The sequence below is a fragment of the Talpa occidentalis genome, unplaced genomic scaffold (assembly GCF_014898055.3).
Source record: "Talpa occidentalis isolate TD23 unplaced genomic scaffold, MPIMG_talOcc4v2.1 talOcc4.4, whole genome shotgun sequence".
Classification (NCBI taxonomy): Eukaryota; Metazoa; Chordata; class Mammalia; order Eulipotyphla; family Talpidae; genus Talpa; species Talpa occidentalis.
This window is the reverse complement of record NW_023604295.1, coordinates 99,125,868-99,147,454: the sequence shown is the minus strand read 5'-3', so window position 1 is coordinate 99,147,454 and position 21,587 is coordinate 99,125,868. Positions and strand designations below refer to the sequence as shown.

The window sequence follows — 21,587 nt, the reverse complement described above, 5'->3', positions numbered from 1 at the left end:
CATACTTTATACCCTTTCTCCTCAATTCAGAGACATGAAAAATGCTGTAATTGGAAACAACAAACAGAAAGCCAACCTCATTGTTTTAGGAGCTGTTCCAAGGTATGTTTTTATCATCACCTTTTTTGCCTTTCATTCTAAGTTTCTATTGTATTTCTTATTCTAAATTCAAGTAAGACCCATTTTCTGTGTTGTCATATTTTTGAAAAAAATCTCTTAACTTTTTAAATAAGTGTTTTGAAATATTTGAAGCATCTCTTAAAATGAAATTAAAGTACCAGAAAATGGAATTTGAAGCAAATGTGCTGATACTGAATGTAAATTCAGGAAGCTCACTGACCCTGTAATAAAAGGGTCTTTTGGATAAAAAGGCAACATACACCAGCTTGATTCTTTCTTCCCTATCACCTCAGAGGCCTGGCAGTTTTTGTGTGATTAAATAACTTTCTAGAAGTGAAAATCAAAATCAACAAAAAACTATGAACCAGAGACTCTCTATGGGGGATAGGAGGCGGGAGGGGAGGGATTGGGGTCAAAATAAGGGGGTTGCAATTGTATGGGGAATATAAAAATAAAATTTATTATTTAAAAAAAATAAATAAATAACTTTCTAGGACCCTTGAACCTTTTTTTTGAGATTAAAAATAAGAAAGACTGTTTAGATTGTAATCTTGTGTTTCTTTTAATTTTCCAATTTTCAGAATTTGCTGTTCTTTAAGTTAATACAGAAAGTTCAGTTTCTTCTGATGACCTCCTTTTGGAAGGCAATGACAATTGAATAACTTCCCCTTTGCCTTTGCTACTCAGAACTAAATTTTATGTGCAATTACTATAAGTTTTTCATTCAATTTTTTATTTTTTTTTCTCTTCTTTCTTTTGATATAGGATTAATGGCTTTATTGTTTTGGTCAAAACCACCTATAAATATATACTTTGGTAACCATAAAGCTCTCACATTTCTTAGGGGATTAGTGTTCAGTGTATATAAATATGCTTTAGGAAGCATGAAGTTTCTAGTTGAGAACATAAGTGAAATGGACATAAATGGGTGGGATTAGAGTTTAGGGAGTAGTTGTTTCGCACACTGGACTGGAGTGGAAATAGGAGAAATCTCCTGATTCCCCAAATGGGAGAAATAGAGAAGAGAGCCTCCCTTACTTGAAGAGCTGCACATGGTCTGAATATACCCTGTAAATGAGACCTCTGTGTTCTCTGAACTACAGTTTTGAATATTCAGGGACTATTTCTAATCTGAATTTAAGGTCCAACAGCACTTGGCATTGGGAGTCTTCATGTCCTGAGGTATCTGAAAACATAGATTGTGTGTACTGGTTTCTGGGGAGACTACTTCTGAAAACTTTCAGGTTTATAGTTCTGGTAAACTCTGAGATTATATTGTAGTTCTTTTGTTCAAACTGAAGAAAATCTTAGGGTTTTTTTTTTTTTTTTTTTTTTTAACCAGATAGTCCTTTATTATATTAGCAACTGATAGAAACAAATCACCATTCCCTAGTTTTGTATAAGTTTGCCAACTATATTTTTAGTATCTGGTATATACTGGTTGCCTTTTAGTTTTAAGGTTTTAGTCTCTTCTATTTATCAAGTTACTTCTTTTTAGATTGCTATACTTGCTTCAGCAAGAAACTTCAAGTACAGAACTGAAAACCGAATGTGCAGTGGTATTGGGAAGTCTTGCTATGGGCACTGAAAACAATGTCAAGTCTCTACTGGATTGCCATATTATCCCTGCCTTATTACAAGGTATGTCGGGACATCATTTTTCTAGAATTAGTTTGCAGTGGTTTAAATACAGGCTGGAAGGGTGAGTCCTGGATCTTTTTTCTCTTAATAGGACTACTGTCCCCAGACCTGAAGTTCATTGAAGCTTGCCTCCGATGTCTGCGCACCATCTTTACTAGTCCCGTCACTCCAGAGGAGCTACTATATACAGTGAGTTTTAGATATTTTTAATATCACCAGTTATATTTCAGTAGCAGCATACTTCTGACTTATTTAGCACCCAAAGTCCATCATAACTGTGTTACGTTATGGAAAAGTCTCAAGAAGTATTTGAGTTTTTTCTAATTTATAAATATCAAATGATCTAGACTTTATAAAGATGGGAAAGGTAGTCTCAGACCTTGAGAAATTTATAAGCTTTTTAAAATTTTCTTTTTGAAAAATTCTTTTCTTTTGCTTTCTTATTTTGTTTTTTTAAACTTCTTTAAAAGACTCTTGTTGACCTCTTAATACATACCAATAAAGAAATGATAAATTAGAATGAAAGTAAAATTAATTTTTAAATTTCTTTAAAATATAAAAGATAAATGCAAAAATAAATACAAATAAAATCTATTAAGTATGTTTAATGCTAAATGAGTGATAGGAAATTCTGCTCATTCTAGGATAAAATTCTGTAGGGTAGGCTTTGTAGAGAAGTTAGAATTTGACCATTAAACTAGAGCATGATATACATGCACTGGGTACAGTGTGAGAGGATTAGGACTTTGTCTAGAGAGCAGATTAGAATTTGACCTAAGTTTTAAATAGTAGATGAGATATAGAGAAGTAGAGAGTTAAGAGGCCATTCTATTTAAGAACGAATAATGCAGGTCAGTGGGCAAAGAGTCAGATGCAAGAAGGACATCAGTGTTAGTTTCAACTGGAAAGGTGAACCAAAACCAACTTGCATGAGGCTTACTTTTCAGGTTAGAATCAGAGAATATATATAAAAGAAATAAAAATTCTCCAAAGATCTTTGGAGTGATTCAGTGGTGTCAGAAACTTCAGGGAATATTAGAGGATCTTTTTATCTGTTGATTACATAGGACTTTCTTAATGAAAATTATAAAGGCCAAAATTTTTCAAACACTATTATCCAGAATTCACAGTAAGGAATACATTTTCTTTTGTCACACTATGCACATGTGTGAGTGAGTGAGTGAGTGTGTGTGTGGTGTGTGTGTGTGTATGAGTGAGACAGAATTCTAAAACAATCTCTTCACAAAATAATTCCATAACTGTCATGCCCCCTGGTTTCTATTCTATCCTTTTTTTCATTTTTTAAATGCCAGTTGTCATTCTGTAAGCTAACATGAAGAATCAGAATGTCAGATTGGACATATGTGAGTCATAGATCTTATCCAGAAGTTTGTTTTACAAATATTTCAAGAATATAAACAATCAAGAGGCATAGGCAAAGCAAGCAAGGAGAAGAGACATGTCATGTGACTCCATTATATTTATATTTGACTCTGGCCCATAATGATACATTAGGTTGGTAAACAGGTTTTGGATCATCTCACATAGCAGAGAGAATCTGAATTATGACACATCTCAGTTTTATCCTCAGGGATTTGTGCAACTTAGTTTCAGGGATCCATACCTCATAAATCCATAGATTGTTTACTACAGTGGTTCTCAAAATTGAGCATGAACCAGAGTTACCTTGAGAGCTTGTTAAATACAAATCACTGACCCACCTCCAAAATTGAGTCTGGAGAGGCTCCTGAGAATTTGCATTTCTAGTAAGTTTCCCGATAACTCAGATGCTGCTGTCCCATGGACAACCAGTCTTTGAGAACTATTTGTCTCCTGTAAGCAGTCCTATATCATGGGCATCTTCCTCAAAGCATGCCCTAGGGATGGACTCTCTAAGTAAATCTCAATCTGTCTTCCTGAAAGTTTTACTGTTATAGTTACCAAGAGATGAAGCCACTCACCTGTCTTCTTTACCCTAAAAGTTTCTCCTGAACCCCTTTAAGAGGAGAAATTGATCCTGGCCAGCTGTTTTAACCCTTTGTCCTCTTCTCTAAACTGAGTTCATGACCTACTAATGGATCATGGTTCATAATTTGGAAAACTCTGGCTTAGACCAGCTTAACTTTTTTATGTGAGAAAAATTGAGACAGAGACATTAAGTGACTTTCACAATGAGAAATGTCTAAATTATGAAACATCTTAGTTTTATGCCTCGGGGACAAGGAAAAATTCATCGAAAGTGTTAGATGGGCTAATGACTGAGAGTAGTGTTTCAGTGTAATTAACTGACATCTGTAAGTTGGATTGTATAGAAGCCAGCTGTTATAGCAACTCAACTAGAAGACAGTAATCCACTTGGGAGAAGGCAAAATGTCTAGGTTGAAATTCTGTTTATCAGATGGATGACTTTGGCTACTTATGTAACTATGTTCTATAGCACAATTTGCAGAAATGGGGTAAGAGCTGTTGTAATAGGAAAACAGAGATAAGAGGACAATGGAGAAAAGGAAGGGGATGGAAGTAGTTTTAGGAGACTGTTAGAGACTTTTTTTATCTGCCTGTTCCATCTTGGCTGCTGGCTGCTACCTGCTTTCATGTCTTCTGCCAATAGAGCCACTGTTAAACTCATCTCCCACTTGTAAAATAGACATGTGCTTGATATTCTCATCTTTTTTCTGTGCATTTAGTGCCTGACTTTTCGGGGATGTTTCTTAGTTTTTCATTTGGTCTTTAAAGTGCTATGAATAACACAGAGAGTTACCTAATAAGCAAGAGGAAAAGAATCAGTTGCCTTCTGTTTTCCCACTTAGCTTTTATATATCTTGTTTTCTTTTTAAGGAAAACTCCAAATCTTGTTCATCCTAACAGTGGCATTCTTTTAAGTTTCCTTATTTGCCCTCTTGTCTTCTGTCAAAGTATCATCTATGTACCAGTGTTGTCAACCTAAGATAAAAATCTTAGGTTCTGCTCCAACCACATTCATACTTCAGAGGCAAAGCTCTAAGATTCATGACAGCATTGACTAGAAAGCTTGAGTTAAATCTTATTTTCCATCTGTGGTGCATACTAAATCCCTTTTCAACTTTTAATTCCTTTTAAATTAAAAAATGAATAAAAAAGGATATTCTGGGAGAGTCCTGCAACAGGGTGGATTATTTTCTCTTTAACACCATGTATGTTGCTAAGTGTCAGGAATAGGCAGAGAGTGAGCTATAAATAAGAGGTTGTTATCTTATAAATTGTCTTGTGCAGATTGAAATTAACTAACTACAGTTATGAGAGATTGTTACTAGCTATTGATTATACCTTAACATGTCAGATCAAAATTGTAATGTTTTATTTTTATGTAATAATTCCCCCTTAAGCTATTTATTGCAATATATTTTATTAGTAACTCACATTTTGTTTCAGAACAAATTTCTGTCAAGTCTTATTGAAATGATTTTCAAATGATTTTGTTTTATTGTAGACTATTTATAGGAAGATATTTGATGGCTATGTTGCTTTGTTTTGCTGTATTTCTTAAAGAGATTTGATTTACTGTCAATAAGATAAAAGGCTAGAATATGTACCTGCTCATGGAAATAACCTGTTAGAGGTATTCACAGTACCTAAGTTCCCTGTGCTGTGCTCTCTTTCTCTTCATCTCCAGGATGCCACAGTAATACCACATCTCATGGCGCTGCTGACCAGGTCCCGCTACACCCAGGAGTATATCTGTCAGATCTTCTCACACTGCTGTAAAGTAAGAATCAGAATATATGTTCTCTACAATGTAAATCTCTTATGCCTTTGGGAGATGTGCTTTCTTAAGTGTCTTCCCAGACATAATCTATAGATCTGTGTAAATATCCCACACCTTTTTTTAACATAACTGGTAGCATAGTATACATACTCTTCTGTACCTCACACTTTCCACTTACCTTGACAGATATTCCTTATCAGTACATAACAGCTTATTCTTTAAAAAAAAAAAAGCTACATAGGGCCTCCCTGGTGGCACAGCGGTTGATTGCTGGGTTGCGAAGCCGCCCGCAGCCTCTGCAGCGCTGGTTCGATCCCCGGCCGCCGGGTGAGGGTCCCACATGGCCGCAGACCTCTCCTGCCACCCGCTGCTCCCCTCAGCAGTGTACTTCCGTCAGTCTGCTCTGCTCCACGCTCTGGCTCTGGTGAATTCTATCACCCTCCCATGCTTCTGACTCTACCCAGTGCATGTATAAATAAATAAATAAATCTTTAAAAAAAAAAAAAAAAAAACAAAAAAAACCACATAGTTCTTTACTATATAGATGTACAAAATTTAATTAACTGGTTCTCAGTTATTGAACATTTGGCTTGTTTGCAGTCTTACATTGTTACAAAACATAACTGCAACGGGACTGGACAACTTATATGCAAGGCATTGTATAAGAAATTGAATTGCTGAGTCGGCATGTATGCATTTGTAATTTTGCCACATATTGTCTTATATTGAGGTTGTACAGTTTTATAATTCTGCCAGCAGTGTGAGATCATGACCAATTCCCCATACCCCAGTTTCCACACTTTTGGAAATTGTGATCTCATAGAGAGAAATGAGATTCTTCTCTGCTCATTGTCGAGAGAAGTTTCTGTTTTAAAGGACCCAAATCTAAACAGAAAAATGCTATGAAGTACTATTTATTTTGCTTCATAGTTTGCATGTTTAATGTACCCCCTTTTTTTTTTAAAGATTTATTTATTTATTTGTGCAAGCACTGGGTACAGTCAGAAGCTCAGGAGGGTGAGAGAATTTACCAGAGACAGAGAGGGGAACAGAATAGGCAGACTGACGAAATACACTGCTGAGGGGAGCAGCGGGCGCAGCAGGAGAGGTCTGTCGCGCCATGTGGGACCCTCGCCCAGCAGCCGGGGATTGAACTGGCGCTGCAGAGGCTGCGGGCAACTTCGCAACCCAGTGCTCAACCGCTGCGCCACCCAGGGAGGCCCTTTTAATAGCCCTGGGTCATTATTTATTTGAGAGCTTTCTTAATTTCTATATATTTTATAACTTCTAACCATGAGGATGGTTCCATGGGTGCTTCATGACAGCATTACCACCTGTCTATCATATAAATACAAAGTGAGAAGTTTGGTGAACTATAGGAAAGGGAAGAAGTAAATACCCACATAACAAACTAGGAACATAATAGCTCTCTGCTATTTTAGAACAGTTTCCAAATACGTTAAAATTAAATCACTTGGTTCCAGAAAAGTAACTAGATTAATAACTTGAATTTTTAAATCACAAATCCAAGCTAATTATCACAGCCTGAGAATTAAGGATTTTTGTCAAAAACCTTTGACATTTTTCTTCTTGGTTGCTTTGACAATATTTGACAATATTTGACAATATTTAAGTCTACTCACAGGACTGGAATGTCAATGTTGTAGTCTTTTGAGGTGAGCAAAGTAAATCTTTATTTATTTATTTATTTATTATTTATTATTTTTTAATTTTTTTTAAATAGAGGCATGTTTGTTTGTTTGTTTGTTTGTTTGTTTATTTATTTGCTTGTTTGCTTTGTTCATACATGCACTGGGTACAGTCAGAAGCGCGGGAGGGTGAGAGAATTCACCAGAGCCAGAGTGGGGAGCAGAGCAGGCAGAAGGACCGAAGTACACTGCTGAGGGGAGCAGCGGGCGGCAGGAGAGGTCTGCGCGCCATGTGGGACCCTCCTCCAGTGGCCGGGGAGCAGCCGGGGATCGAACCGGTGCCGCAGAAGCCGCGGGCAGCTTCGCAACCCAGCGCTCAACTGCTGCGCCACCAGGGAGGCCCTAAATCTTTATTTTTAAAGATTTATTTTATTTATTTATACCTAAAGAACTGGGGTTAGGCCAGAGGTACATGGGATGAGAGAATTCACCAGAGACAGAGTGGGGAGCAGAACAGGAGAAATGATTGAAATACACTGCTGAGGGGAGGAGCGGGCTAGACAAGAGAGGTCTGCTGTGGGGATCAAAGTCATGCTGCACTGGCTAGTGACAGCTTGATAGTGCTGAGACATTAACCCCTTGCGCCACCAGCGAGGCCCAAGCAAAGTAAATCTTAGAGAAAAAGAATTTTATTTCAGCTTGTTTGCTAAAGATGAACTGAACCAACAAGGTGTAGAACTTTCCAGCAACAAAATGATGTCTGATAATCAGAGCCCTGGCATATAGGTAGAGGAGGATATTCCAAACTCTGTGCCTCATTAAAAATCTCTCCAAAAAATTGGGGCCTCCCTGATGGTGCAAGGGGGTAAGCACCGCACTATGAAGCAATCCCAGCCTCTGCAGCACGAGTTCAGTCCCCAGCCAGCCAGGGAGCAACCCACATGGTGCAGCAGACCTATCCTGGCTCGCCTGCTGCTCCCCTCAGCAGTGTATTTCAGTCAGTCTGCCTGTTCTGTTCTCCACTCTGTCTCTGGTGAATCCTCTCACCCCCGCATCTCTGGCCTGTGCCCCAGCTCTTGTATGCATAAATAAATAAATCTTTTTTAAAAAATTTTAAAAAATCTCTCCAAAATAAATTTAAAAAATTAAAACCTCAGCATCTGGGACCTCCCTGGTGGTGCAGGGGTTAAAGTTTCAGTGTGATCAAGCCATCACCAGCCACTGCTGCATGAGTTTGATCCCCAGCCAGGGAGCTAATGCAATGGCACAGCAGACCTCTCCAGTCTTGCCCACTGCTCCCCTCAGCAATGTATTTCAGTAGATCTGCCTGTTCTGTTCCCCACTCTGTCTCTGGTGAATTCTCTCACCCCCCACACCTCTGGCCTACACCCCAGTCCTTATATGCATAAATAAATTTAAAAAAATTTTTTTAAATCTTTAAAAACAAAATCTTTCAGCATCTGTATCTGAGGGCTTAAGATACAGCATCTAACCACATAACCACAGTTATCCCAAAGCTGGACTGAGAAGTATACTTACATGTCATATTATGTTAAATTATGATAAGTCTAAATAGCCTTATTTCTGAAATTACCCTTTTAGAATTACTCATCAGAAATTTCTCAATGCTTTTATTTATTTTTATTTTTCTAATGAAGTACCACTATTTTATATTCATGTTAATGTTTTGACAGTATAAGATTTCTACCCTCAGATGTGGCTACTATAGTTTTCTACCACCGAAGCACCAACAGCCCTCTACCATAGTCATTGTCTCAACACTTTTACATCTGCTCATCTGAAACTTCTCAATACTGTTTTAGCTGAAAATATAAATAAAAGAATACCATTAAATTACTGGCTCTTTTGCTGAGAGAAACTTAAAGCTAAGTGAGGATTTATAGGCAATCTTCTGCTACTGACAGAACTAAAGAAAATCAACATAACTCACTTTTCCCTTAATCTGATAATTAGTACTTGCCACTGTAATTAAATCACTGTAATTAAATTTTGTGTTATAAGATGTAAATCTCAAAAGACATAACAGCATTTAAAAACCCAATGATAATAGTAATAGCCGAAAATGCAATATTAATTTTTCTATATATACTAACTTGTATCTTTGAAAACAACTGATCAGATAATCCTCTATATTGTTATTCGTTATAAAAATCTTTCATTTTCATGTGTTATTTTTGCATATAGGCCTAAAATAATATAGAATTTTAGGACTTGTTCATAAATTTGGCATATATTGGTATTAGTATTAAATAACTTTACATGCTTTATGTAGGGAAGACAGAAAAAGAGGAGAGATGAGTAAAGCATTTGTGTTATAACCTAATCATATCTTTTATTGTCTCCCTCCCTGATTTATTAATAATCAAAAACAGGCTAGTGATATTAATGGGAGTTCTGATTTTTAAATTGTTGCCACTTTTTTAAGCAGTTACTCAGATTTCTGAGACCTGTCTTTTGGAGTTTAAGATTATAATGGCGCAAGTGCTTCCTACCTTGTGCATGCTGGCTCACTAACCCAGGTCCATCAAGGTTGATTTAGAAACTAAAGAGAGCCTTGATGAGAATCAAGCAATAGCTCCTCCTCTCTACTTGGATCAGCCACTAATTCCTTTCTTACTCTTGTTTTTGCACAGCAGAGAAGAGGAAGTGCTTCTTTTATAATGAATATTTGCTGTAATTTTTGGTGCAAATAATTTAAAGGATTAAAAAGTATAATAATCTCTTACAAGCAGTGGGGACCAATGTGTATAGAGAACTGCATTGTATTTGATCTTTTCACCATCACTTATTACTCCTTACTATTCCACCAGTAAGTATATTCCATAGGTGAACCAGCACTTAGGAAAAAGACACATGCACATAGATATTCATTGAAGTGATGTGTGTAATAGTATAGGTCTGATAATCCAAATGTATAATTATCAGGTACTAGTTAAAGTAAGGGATATTTTTATGATGAGATAAGACCAATTAAAGAAATGAGAAAACTCTTTACTGATCCAAATGAGCTGAGAGATGTAGTAAAGGAAATAAAAGATTTAGATCAATATGCATGACTATATTTAAAAATGTGTTTTTATAAATATAAACCTTTTTTATATATCACTATATAGATAAAATACAGAATTCTACCAATGTGTTAAAAAATGGCAAAGGGTGCCCTCCCTGGTGGCACAAGGGGTTAAGCCTCAGTACTATGAAACTATCAGCAGCCACTGCAGCACTAGTTTGATCCCCAGTCAGGGAGCTAACCCACATGGCGCAGCAGACCTCTCCTGTCTCAACCACTGCTCCCCTCAGCAGTATATTTAATCAGTCTGCCTGTTCTGCTCCCCACTCTGTTTCTGGTGAATCCTCTCACCCCCCACCCCTGCACCTCTGGCCTACACCCCAGCTCTTCTATGCATAAATAAATCAAATAAATCTTTTTGAAATATGGCAAGGGGAAAAATATACTTATGTATTTGCTTGTATGTGTATAAAATACCTTTAATAATATAAGATAATCTATGATTAGATCACCTCAGAATGAGATATTTGGCCAAAGATTGACAGAATACAGAGGTGGAAAACAAGGAGGTGCCAGGGGTAGAGCTAGTACCCATCTATTCAACCATTCTGATAAACACTGCCAATATTTAAATTGAGTTGTGTAAATTAATAAGGAAGGCAAAAAACCTTGGTTTGCTGACATATAAGCTGAGACTAATTGAGGCTTATTTTCACAATTTATTCACATTATCTACTTGTTTCTAGGTAAGACAAAATGGGTTAAATTTTTAGGAGATCCTTCTTTTTCTTGGCTCCACATCTCTATAATCAATAAGGTAGAGGTTCCTATATTTCAAAAGAGACAATTCAAGCAAAACTTTCAAAGCTGTTAAGTTGGGTACTTGTACCCAATAAGTATGACTGCAGATGCATGGAGGACAAAGAGGTAGGAAGACAGGAGCATATTTCATGCCTGTGCTCTGAGCATGTCAGTTTTTCAGTTATTGTAAAGGCAAGTTTTGATAGGTATCCAACTATCCTAGATGGATATGTAGTGATAAATATATCAAGCATTTGTTTTCTGGGATATTATCCACGTACCCTAAGTATCAGCACTGAAATACAACTTTAATAATTTTCAACAAAATATTGTTTATAATAGCCAGATATTAGAAACTACCTAAATGTGGGAGGTGGGGAGAATTGGCCTGAATAAATTGTGGAATATTATATAGTGATTAAAAATAAGAAAATATAGTTAGAAAATATATAGGAGTCAAGAATTTGCTAATGTGGTAGTCTTGAATACAATAGGTAGACTTTGATTTATAATGATGCATATCTAAAACTTTTGTAATGTTATAATGCAAATTTACATCAATAAAATATTTTAAAATAACAAAAAAGAATACCTTTAATAGTATATAAAATATTTTCAGGATTGTTACCTATAAAATAGAATATGGCTGTCTTATTATTTAAAAGCAAGAAAGCTAATCTCCCCACTTTAAATGATTGCTATTTTGGTCCAAGAAAGAATAAATGTCTGCAAGTTACTTGTTATTTGACTAAATAGCAAGGTGGAGAAACTGGTTTGAGAGCTCTTGTTCTGGACTAGTAACTGTTTTCCTCTGGTGAATCCAGAGAGGTAGCCTGCCTTTTGGTGCTATTTTTCCTCTCCTGGATAATAATAAGCATGAAATGCCATCCTTGTCCTGACTTTGACTTCCCATTAATTGAATAGATCTATAGGACATAAAACAAATAAGAATTGTATCAAATTTAAAGCCTTTGCATTAATCTTTAATTTCTGGGCCTCCCTGGTGGCACACGGGGTTGAGCACAGCACTATGAAGCTATCCGCACTCTCTGCAGCATAAGTTCAAACCCCTGGCCAGGGAGCTCCCCACGTGGAGCAGCAGACATCTCCTGTCTCGCCCGCTGCTCCCCTCAGTAGTGTGTTTCAGTCAGTCTGCCTGTTCTGTTTCCCGCTCTGTCTCTGGTGAATCCTCTCACCACCCCCGACCCCATGCCTCTGGCCTGTACCCCAGTTCTTGTATGCATGAATGAATAAATCTTTAAAAAAAACCATAATTTCTGCCACTTGTGAAAATCTTCAGTAAATTGTTTAGTTGAAAACAGAGTTGATGAAAATTAAAATACCTTAATTTCCCTATCTTCCCACACTATGAAGTGATAATTTTAAAATGAGAAATAAGGAAACAGAAACCAAAACACGTTCATTTCTCAGTTATAGAATGTTGTGTTTCTCTCCATCCCTGACTCAGACTCTGGTCCAGTTCCTCTTGTAATTAGTTTTAGATCCCCCTGACTAACTCATCAGTCTCAAGTTGTAAGAATGACTGCCACTGTATCCTGTAAGAATAGTACAAGAATTCATAGTGGTTCTGTTGCTGTGATGGTATGCTGCTTAAGAATTGCAGATGTTTTTTGGTGCCAAGATAGTTTTTGTGCCCCCTTCCATCTATCGTGGAGGTAAGGAAGCAGTAGTTTCACAGACTGGGATGAGGTAAGATATGACGGTCTCTTGCAAGACTGAAAACAGTGTCTACCCTGCTTGTTTAGGATGGGTTCATATAATAAAAGGTTAGCATTATAGTGAATGTGGTTTTCTACACTTAAGTAAAAGTTACATTGCTCTTCTCATGTATTATTATATTCTCTTCTCTTACAGGGTCCAGATCATCAAACAATTTTATTTAACCATGGTGCAGTTCAGAATATTGCTCACCTACTAACCTCAGTATCATACAAAGTAAGATGTTAAAGATTATGGTTGGATTTTTATACTTATTTTGGTTTCTAGTGTCTTGCTCTAGAAGGAGAGCCACATATTTTTATTGCTTCTTTGATACTGTGATCAAGAGTATTATTTTACCAGTAAAATGTTATGGGGTATTGTTTTACCTAGAGAATACTCTTAAACACAAAGTTTCCCTTGTCTTTTCCTTTTTTCCTCCATGATATAATTGTGGCATGAGTTGCTATTGTTCACCTTAATAGTCGTGGTCTTTAATAGCCTCTTTTGGTTAGGTTCCAGTACCAACACTGCACTTGAGGTGATGCCTTGAAGTATGTAGGTGCAATCCCTTATTGTATCAGGGAAGACTGGATTTCACAGTTGAGATCTTTATTCAGCCATAGTTTCTCAAACTTATAACAAGCTTATACATACATAAGCATCAGCATTTAAAGTGTGTTCTCTTTTGTGTTAAAAATTTAAGGATTTTCTGACTTAGTAAATTTTCTTGACTATCTTTTATATATAGGTAAGTAGTACTGTGATGTTCATGTATTTGAAACTAGTCATTCATCATTGTTTACCAAGCAAATTTTAGCAAATATTGGGCCATTGCCCTTATTGTGTTATGTTAGAGCTAGGCACACCCAGAGTTTCCTGAGCTGGAAAGCAGCCATTTTTTAAATATTTTATCCACTTCTGCTGATCCTAGTCTGTGCTTTATTTTCGTCCTTAGCTTTGTTGCAGGTGGGACGTGATAATAGGTGTATTTTCCCTTCCTTATACATCCAGAGTTCAGTCTTGGTGAAGAGCGAACTGAACCAGCTTGAACCTAGCCAGAAGTAGGGGAAGGAAATATATAGTGCAGGCTGCTTCCTCTGCCTTGTGCCACATGGAAACTGAAATCAGACAGCATTTGCACATCAAAAAAGAGTTGCTGGGGTAGCTATGCTATTTATTGTCCCTTTACTTCTCTAGTCTCTTAGCTTCATTAATTTCCCTAGCTCTTCCTTCTTTTCTTTCTTTTCTGTACTAAATTTCCTTATCCACTATAACAAATTCCAGGTTGTCAAAGGAAAAGGTTTTGCTAACATTACTCTTGCCAAGGTTTGCTCCACAGTCCGTGTGTCATTCACAATTTCTAGTTCCTACCTGTGGACGCATGCATGGTTCACACGTCACATTCCAGCTTTCTATACTGTGAATGCCTGCCAATCTCAGGTTCCACATAAGAACATCATATATAGTCTCAGGCTGGGAGGATCAGATCATCTAAAAAGTGAACAGAAAGAATAAAAAATAACAGGGCCTCCCCCACAGGTGCAGCGGTTGAGCACTGGGTTGCGAAGCTGCCCGCAGCCTCTGCAGCGCCAGTTCAATCCCTAGCTGCTGGGCGAGGGTCCCACATGGCACGCAGACCTCTCCTGCCGCCCGCTGCTCCCCTCAGCAGTGTACTTCATCAGTCTGCCTGTTCTGCTCTCTGCTCTGGCTCTGGTGAATTCTCTCACCCTCCCGTGCTTCTGACTGTACCCAGTGCTTGTATAAATAAATAAATCTTTAAAAAAAAAAAAAGAATAAAAAATAACAGCTGTTCAGAGCACCTGCAGATTGTAAACTATCAAAATATCATATGTAGTCAAGAGATTGAACCCCTAGTATTACTCAGACAAGCAATCTAGTTTTGAGGCATAGTAGTAGCACAATTCATAGGTGTTTTCAAAATTAATTTAGTCTTTTTCAAACTTGTATTATTATAACTGTTTCTTTTTCTGTTCTGTTTGCCCCAGCCCTACCCCATACACTACTGTTTGTCTTCTCTTCAGTCCTCTGGTTTGTAGTTTGAAAAGTAGAAGCACCCACCTTGAAAGACAGCTGGTAATTAGTTGTTATATAGTTCTCTTTGCCTTACCAGCATCAAATTCTGTACAGTGTTCTTTCAAATATGATCAGGAATTTGTCTAGTTCAATTTTAATTGCTTCCTCTTTACTTTTTTTTTAGTTATTTCAAAATTAATTTTAACTTTTTATAATTTTAACTCTTACTACACTCTTCAGCTACACAAGTGATACATTTATTCCCTTGCCGCATGCTTTGAGTACTTTAAGCAGACTTAAATAGTTATTTCTTTAGAAGGGTTTAGATTTTGAGACTTTAAAATTCATATTTGAATTTTAATAAGTATTTGAATGAAAATTTTACATATTTGAATTAAAATAAGTGCATTTTTTTTTTTTTGTTCTTTCACTTCTATAGGTTCGAATGCAAGCACTGAAATGCTTCTCCGTTTTAGCTTTTGAAAATCCCCAGGTATCGATGACCCTAGTAAATGGTAGGCTGGAACTTTCAGTGACATCTATATGATTTAATTCATGAACTTTTTAGATTTAAAGAATTTTCTTAATCCTTGTTGTTGTTTTTTTTAATTTCTAGTTTTGGTTGATGGAGAATTGTTACCACAAATTTTTGTGAAGATGTTACAGAGGGATAAGCCTATTGAGATGCAACTCACATCAGCAAAATGGTAAAAGTTAAGACAATGTGGGAAGGAAGAGTGCTTTATCACTGTCTTAGAGTATTTTAGGATGGTCTAGTTAGCTCACTGTCAGTCCTCATCTTGTTTTGGGATTTTAAAATATGAAAGTGATCAGATTGTCTCACATTTTCTTAAATTAATGTGAATTTTTCATTCAGTTTACAACTACTAGCATGCAGACCACGAGAACTTTCATTTTACACCTAAAACTGTCTGCAGAAAATGACTTTATTACATGCTCAACTTTTTTTTTCCCAGTTGAAATAATACAGAATGGATCAGATTTAATCAACACATGAGTATTAAAATATAAAAAATGTGTTAGTTATATTATACATATAAAGGTGTAGAAATGAGAATTTGGCTTGTCATCTTTAGGGGAAAAAATCCTCAAAGAGATGTGATGTTTATAAGATAGTTGTGTGAAGGTCTTGTTAGCATAGTTGCTGGCTCATAGAGACATTTAATACATATTGATTCTTTAATTATAACTATACTCATAGGAAGATTGAACACCTTTTATGTATGCTTCTATGCTAAATTTCAGTATTTAAGTTTAGTAAATACTGAATTTCATTTCAGTATTTAAGAAGCTGTGACTCTAATATTTTGGCAAGAATGAGGAATTTTCAGTAAATTACTTATGCAATATAAATAATTTTTTTTGTTTAATTTGTATTTTTTGTTTGCTTGTTTTTTGTCTTCAAAACTGAGCATTTACCTCTTAGTTAATAGTAATGTTCTCATATAATTGTTTTCAAAAAAGAATGGGGTGACAGCAAAGAACTCAACAGTATAAGTATTTTACTGATTCGTTTATAGCTTCCTGTAAAAGCCAGAACATGGGATGTTTTTCGCCTGGCTTACTAAAGGAATCTAATTTGAAAAGGAAATTAAGTTCTTAAGTGCTTAATTTCAAGAACCTGCTTAAAGGAGTACAAATTAATTTTGTTCTTATATAAAGCCAGATAAAATTGTATTGGTAAATAGTTTTTAAGTAGAACCAAATCACCAACTTATTCTCAAAGCCACTATAGGTAACCTCTGAATAATTCATTTCTGCTGGATTGCTATGTTACAAGTTAAATACTACTTCTGTGATGTTTCTACACTGCTTTTGGAATATCAGTGCAACTTTGTTTAACCTTATATACTTTGTTAATGTTATATTTTACTTTTAACAGTTTATTTTTATTATGGAGAAATTTAAAAAAAGTATAAAAAATCTCCTGTGTGCCCAGCACCTAGCTTCAGTGTTTATCCGTGCATTAGACCATTTGTTTTAAAAATAATTTTGTAGATTTTTTTTTTTAATCTGGCTTATTGTCTGTATGTGTCAGTTTCCTTTGACTATTCCCAGAACCTTGAATAAAGAAATAACAAAGCTTTTTCTCTCAAGATAAGTGAGAGCATTAGTCTTTTTTTTTTTTTTTAACTATCTTTAAGGCAAGTAATTTTTCTTTTGAAGCTTTAAAACAGCAGAAACTTACTTTCTGCCATCTTATTCCAGTTTAACTTATATGTGTAGAGCTGGAGCAATTCGGACAGATGACAACTGTATTGTATTAAAGGTGAGCTAATTCTTTCTAAAAATTTGAAAAGCTTTCTAGTGATACGAGTGGTGAAATAAATATTGGTGTTCCTATTTTTGTTAATGCATTTTCATTATGGTATATGATGTACATAGCATAAAATAATACTAAAACAGCATGTTTTTAGAGGATTCATGTAGTATCAATAAATTAGTTTTAGATGTGTTTTAAAAGTCAAAGAGAAATAATGCTTTCCTTGTCGTATCTTTTTCACTTTTTTAAATATTTATTTTTATTTATTTATGCATACGAGAACTGGGATATAGGCCAGAGGTGGGGCGGGCATGAGAGGATTCACCAGAAAAAGAGTGGGGACTAGGACAGGCTGATTTACTGAAATACACTGCTGAAGGGAGCAGTGGGTGAAACAGGAGAGGTCTGCTGTGCCATGTGTGTTAGCTACCTGGCTGGGGATCAAACTTATGTTGCATGGCTGGCAGTAGTTTGATAGTGCTGAAACTTAACCCCTTGTGCCACCAGGAAGGCCACCTTTTTCATTTTTATGACAATTCTGCAGATACAGAAATTATAAGAACATGTAAAATTTAAATGAAATAGAAAATAAATTTTAATCCTTGATTTTCATTACATTTACAAGTTGTAGACAAGCAATTTACTAGTCTTCAGATATTTGTATCACTCAGATTATAAATTATCAAAAGATGGAATAAGAAAGAATAAATAATATGTGAAAACAGTCTTTTTGGTATATCAAATGTAACCAGAACTCAAAACCTAGAGACACTAACCCTGACTTGGTAATCTTGGGCACATTTCTTACTCTTTTGGTGGCTTAGATTCTTAATTCTGAAAATGGAGGCATCTATTTATGAAAATGCTCATCCCACAGAATTATACTAAGTCTAACATTATGTTAAATACATTAAAATGTATTCTCCCATATTTTAATACATTAAAATGTATTCTCCCATATGTCCCCTCCTTTGCTGTATGCCTTAGTACCATGGTCAGCTTGCTAGTTGTGACTTTTTCTTGACCTTTCATTTGGTTTCTCTATATTCCATGTATAAGTGAAATCATCTGGTATTTTTCTTTTTCCTTCTGACTAATTTTAGCTAGCATAATCTCTTCCAGCTCTAACTATGTTGCCACAAATGGCATGAGTTGTCTTTTTTGATCACTGAGTAATATTCTGTTGGGTAAATATACCACAACTTTTTGATCCATTCATCTATTTCTGGTAAAATATCTTATTACCTATAAAGAACAAACAAGAATAAGTAGATCCATCCCATGTCATCTTATGAATATGAGATCTCTCATTATCATTGTTTAAAATGAACCCAAGAATAAAAGAGCATTTAGAAGACTAATGTTTGCTATATCCTTTGGTGAAGCAAGTCCACTGATATAATTAAATCCGAGGACCTCCTAAGTAAACAATGCTGGTATTTTTTTACAATAAGGGCTTCCATGCAAGTGACCTTGATTTATTTACTTCTCTACCTCTTTTACTTCCTCATTAGTAAACTAGGTTAATAGTATGTCTTAGCATAGCAGTTCTAAGCATTAAATTTCACAATCCATGAATTTATGGTATTGATAAATGTTAATAACTGTTCAAAGTAAAATAAGAATAGGACTTTCCTCTTGGAAGTTTAGGGCTCTCTTGTAAAGCCTGGTCTAGCCAGATAGGAAATCAATATTGAACCAAAAAGTGCTAATCTCTGTTGTAAAGATACAGTAGGAACTTAGGAAAGAACAGAACACTATGGTAGTTAAAGAAGTCTTCCTATAATAACATTGCAATTTCTACTTGCACATTATCCTTTAAAGTAAATTCATCAGCTTTAGAAATAATAAATGCAGGGTTTGTTTGGTTTTTTTTAAGATTTATTTATTTATACAAGAACTGGGGTACAGGCCAGAGGCATGGGGAAGGTAAGAATTCACCAGAAACAAACCAGGGAGCAGAACAGGCAGGCAGACCAAAAACACTGCTGAGGGGAGCAGTGGGTGAGACAGGAGAGGTCTGACACGACTTGTGGGTATCTACCTGGCCAGCTGGGAATCAAACCCATGCTGCAGAGGCTGCAGACAGCTTCACAGCGCTGTGCTCAACCCTCTGTGCCACCGGGCAGGCCCTACAGGGGTTATTTTTACTGAGATCTTAATGTAGATAAGGCGCAACAGACCTCTCCTGTCTCTCCTGCTGCTCCCCTCAGCAGTGTATTTCTGTCATTCTGCCTGTTCTGTTCCCCGCTCTGTCTCTGGTAAATCCTCTCACCCTCCCACACATCTGGCCTGTTCCCCAGTTCTTGTGTAAATAAAATAAAAATAAATCTTTAAAAAAAAAGAACTTAATGTAGATAAATTACCAAGACCTGTGACAGGATTTTTGAAGACCTCAGAAATAAAATTGGACTCACAGGTGATACCACAGACATTCCAGGGACATTTTCAGAAAATCTAAGAATTGTGATTGATGCATTTCATTCATATTACAGAACTAGTGGAATCTGAGTATTGGTAAGATTGCTGAATTTTTAAAATTGTACTTTGTTTTTACAATAGATACTAAACCCCAAACAAGTGGGAAAAAAATCAAAGTCATTCCAGGCATACTACTCACTAAGGAAAAGGTAGCTTACATTTTCCAGTGCAAAACCATTCCTGACTAGAGTGCAGGGTCTGTTTTAGGCAAATAAATACATAGATGGGCCAAAAGCATCAGATATGGGATTCTTTAAATGTCTTTTATTAAGATTTTGCTTATTTAAGTGTAAAAGAACTGGGGTGTAGGACATAGGTACGGAGGATGAGAGGATTCACCAGAGACACAGTGGGAGGTGGATTTACTCTGGTGGATTCACCAGAGATACAGGTGGATTTACTGAAATGCACTGCTAACAGGAGCAGCTAGCGAGTCAGGAGAGGTCTGCTGCACCATATGTGGATTAGCTCCCTGGCCAGGATCGAACTCAGGCCCTAGGGGTAATAGTGCTGAGGCTTACCCCCTAAGCCACCAGGGAGGCTCTTAAATGTCTTTTTGAAGCTTGTGCAATAAAGGTTCAGTCTTACAGATCTTTAAAGCGTAGAGTTTGTTAATGTGCTTTGTATGATTAGAGTTTAGTGTGCCAACAAAAATAATTAATATGCACTGGATTTTGTTTGTTTTTGAATTCTAAGAAAGTGTTTTGTTCTCCCAAAGTCTTTATTTAAACAATGATCACAAATCTGACTCCCTGTGGAAAAACTATTGAGTTGATTCAGTTACTGCATGCTGTCTATCAAGCTTTTGCCTTTACCAAAAGCAAATAATTAATCTCACTACCTTCCAGACATTGCCTTGTTTGGTTCGAATGTGCAGTAAAGAGAGATTACTAGAGGAGAGAGTTGAAGGAGCTGAGACACTCGCCTACCTGATTGAACCAGATGTTGAGCTACAGAGAATCGCTAGCATAACTGATCACCTCATTGCCATGCTTGCTGATTATTTCAAGTATCCCAGCTCAGTGAGTGCCATCACTGATATTAAAAGGGTATGTTGTCTTTTCCTTTTCAGCTATTCAAGAGAGGGATTTTTAATGTTTTTCTTACTGCTCAGAACTTTGAACCAATTAATAATTACAGTTCAAAGCCCTTTTCAATAAATAATTTTTTTACCTTTGGTAACACAGATGATGTTGCTTTATGAGTTTTTTAATCCAATTTGTTTCATGTTTATTGTCAGAAATTTTTTATTAAGTAGATAACCAAGAGAGAAGAAAATCATTTTCCTAATTAAAGTAAATCCAAAGTAAATCCAACTGAAACCCAAAAGCAGTGGGATCTCTAATGTTGGGTATTGATGTTATATCAATGTCATCTAATGTTCTTCAAGTTCCCAGAATCCTTTTTGTTGCTATGTTCTCATTCTTTAGGTTAAGGGTAATTTATTGTTACATATGACTATGTGGCCATACTTAATGTTCTTTAGCTACCTTTTCTTCTAACTTTTGCCATCAACCTATTTCCTTTTTTTTTTTTTTTTTTTCCAGTTTCATACTGTGCTTTAAGGTTTGCTAGTGATTGTTAAAACACCATTACTGTCTAGTTTGAGACCATCAAGTATCAAATTATAGTAACTTTTTCTCAAAATTATCTGTTGCTTTGATTAGGTAGATAGTCCTTTTGCTTCTCAGCCTGTTTGTCATATCCATTTCTCTAAGCATAAGAGAGCAGTATTCTAGTAGAGAATGCTTGTTGAGGTCACGGTAGAGGGAACTGCCTCCTAATTAGAAGCCAGTACGGTTTCATGAATGTGACTATATTTTTTATGCCAACAGTAAATTTTTAAAAAGTGTTGTCCTGACTGCTCCCATGACTCTGAGTTCTAAAAAACTTCATCTGGAAGGCAGTTGTCAGTAGGGCATTTAGCATTGAAAACAAACTACTAAGGGTATAACTTTTTTCTTAGGAAGGACCTAAAGTAACCTTCATTAATACTTGTATTAATAATATACACTGCCCTCTGTGTTAAAATTATGAGTCTACACTTCCTTTAGTAGTAATGCTTTTTCAGTAGCAGGG

The 21,587-nt window shown here is 36.1% G+C and overlaps 1 protein-coding gene across 3 annotated transcripts in view; it reads left to right on the top strand.

The window, feature by feature from the left end:
• The window catches only part of ARMC8 (armadillo repeat containing 8), a 107,226-nt gene that overhangs the window by 38,040 nt on the left and 47,599 nt on the right, over positions 1-21,587 (top strand). For all 3 annotated transcript variants that reach the window (XM_037525913.2, XM_037525914.2, XM_037525915.2), the window contains 9 exons: positions 31-102; positions 1,619-1,761; positions 1,853-1,950; positions 5,414-5,506; positions 12,863-12,943; positions 15,183-15,258; positions 15,360-15,450; positions 16,973-17,033; positions 20,357-20,557. In XM_037525913.2, the coding sequence (XP_037381810.1) occupies positions 31-102; positions 1,619-1,761; positions 1,853-1,950; positions 5,414-5,506; positions 12,863-12,943; positions 15,183-15,258; positions 15,360-15,450; positions 16,973-17,033; positions 20,357-20,557 (916 nt within the window). The remainder of the gene's footprint in view (positions 1-30; positions 103-1,618; positions 1,762-1,852; positions 1,951-5,413; positions 5,507-12,862; positions 12,944-15,182; positions 15,259-15,359; positions 15,451-16,972; positions 17,034-20,356; positions 20,558-21,587) is intronic.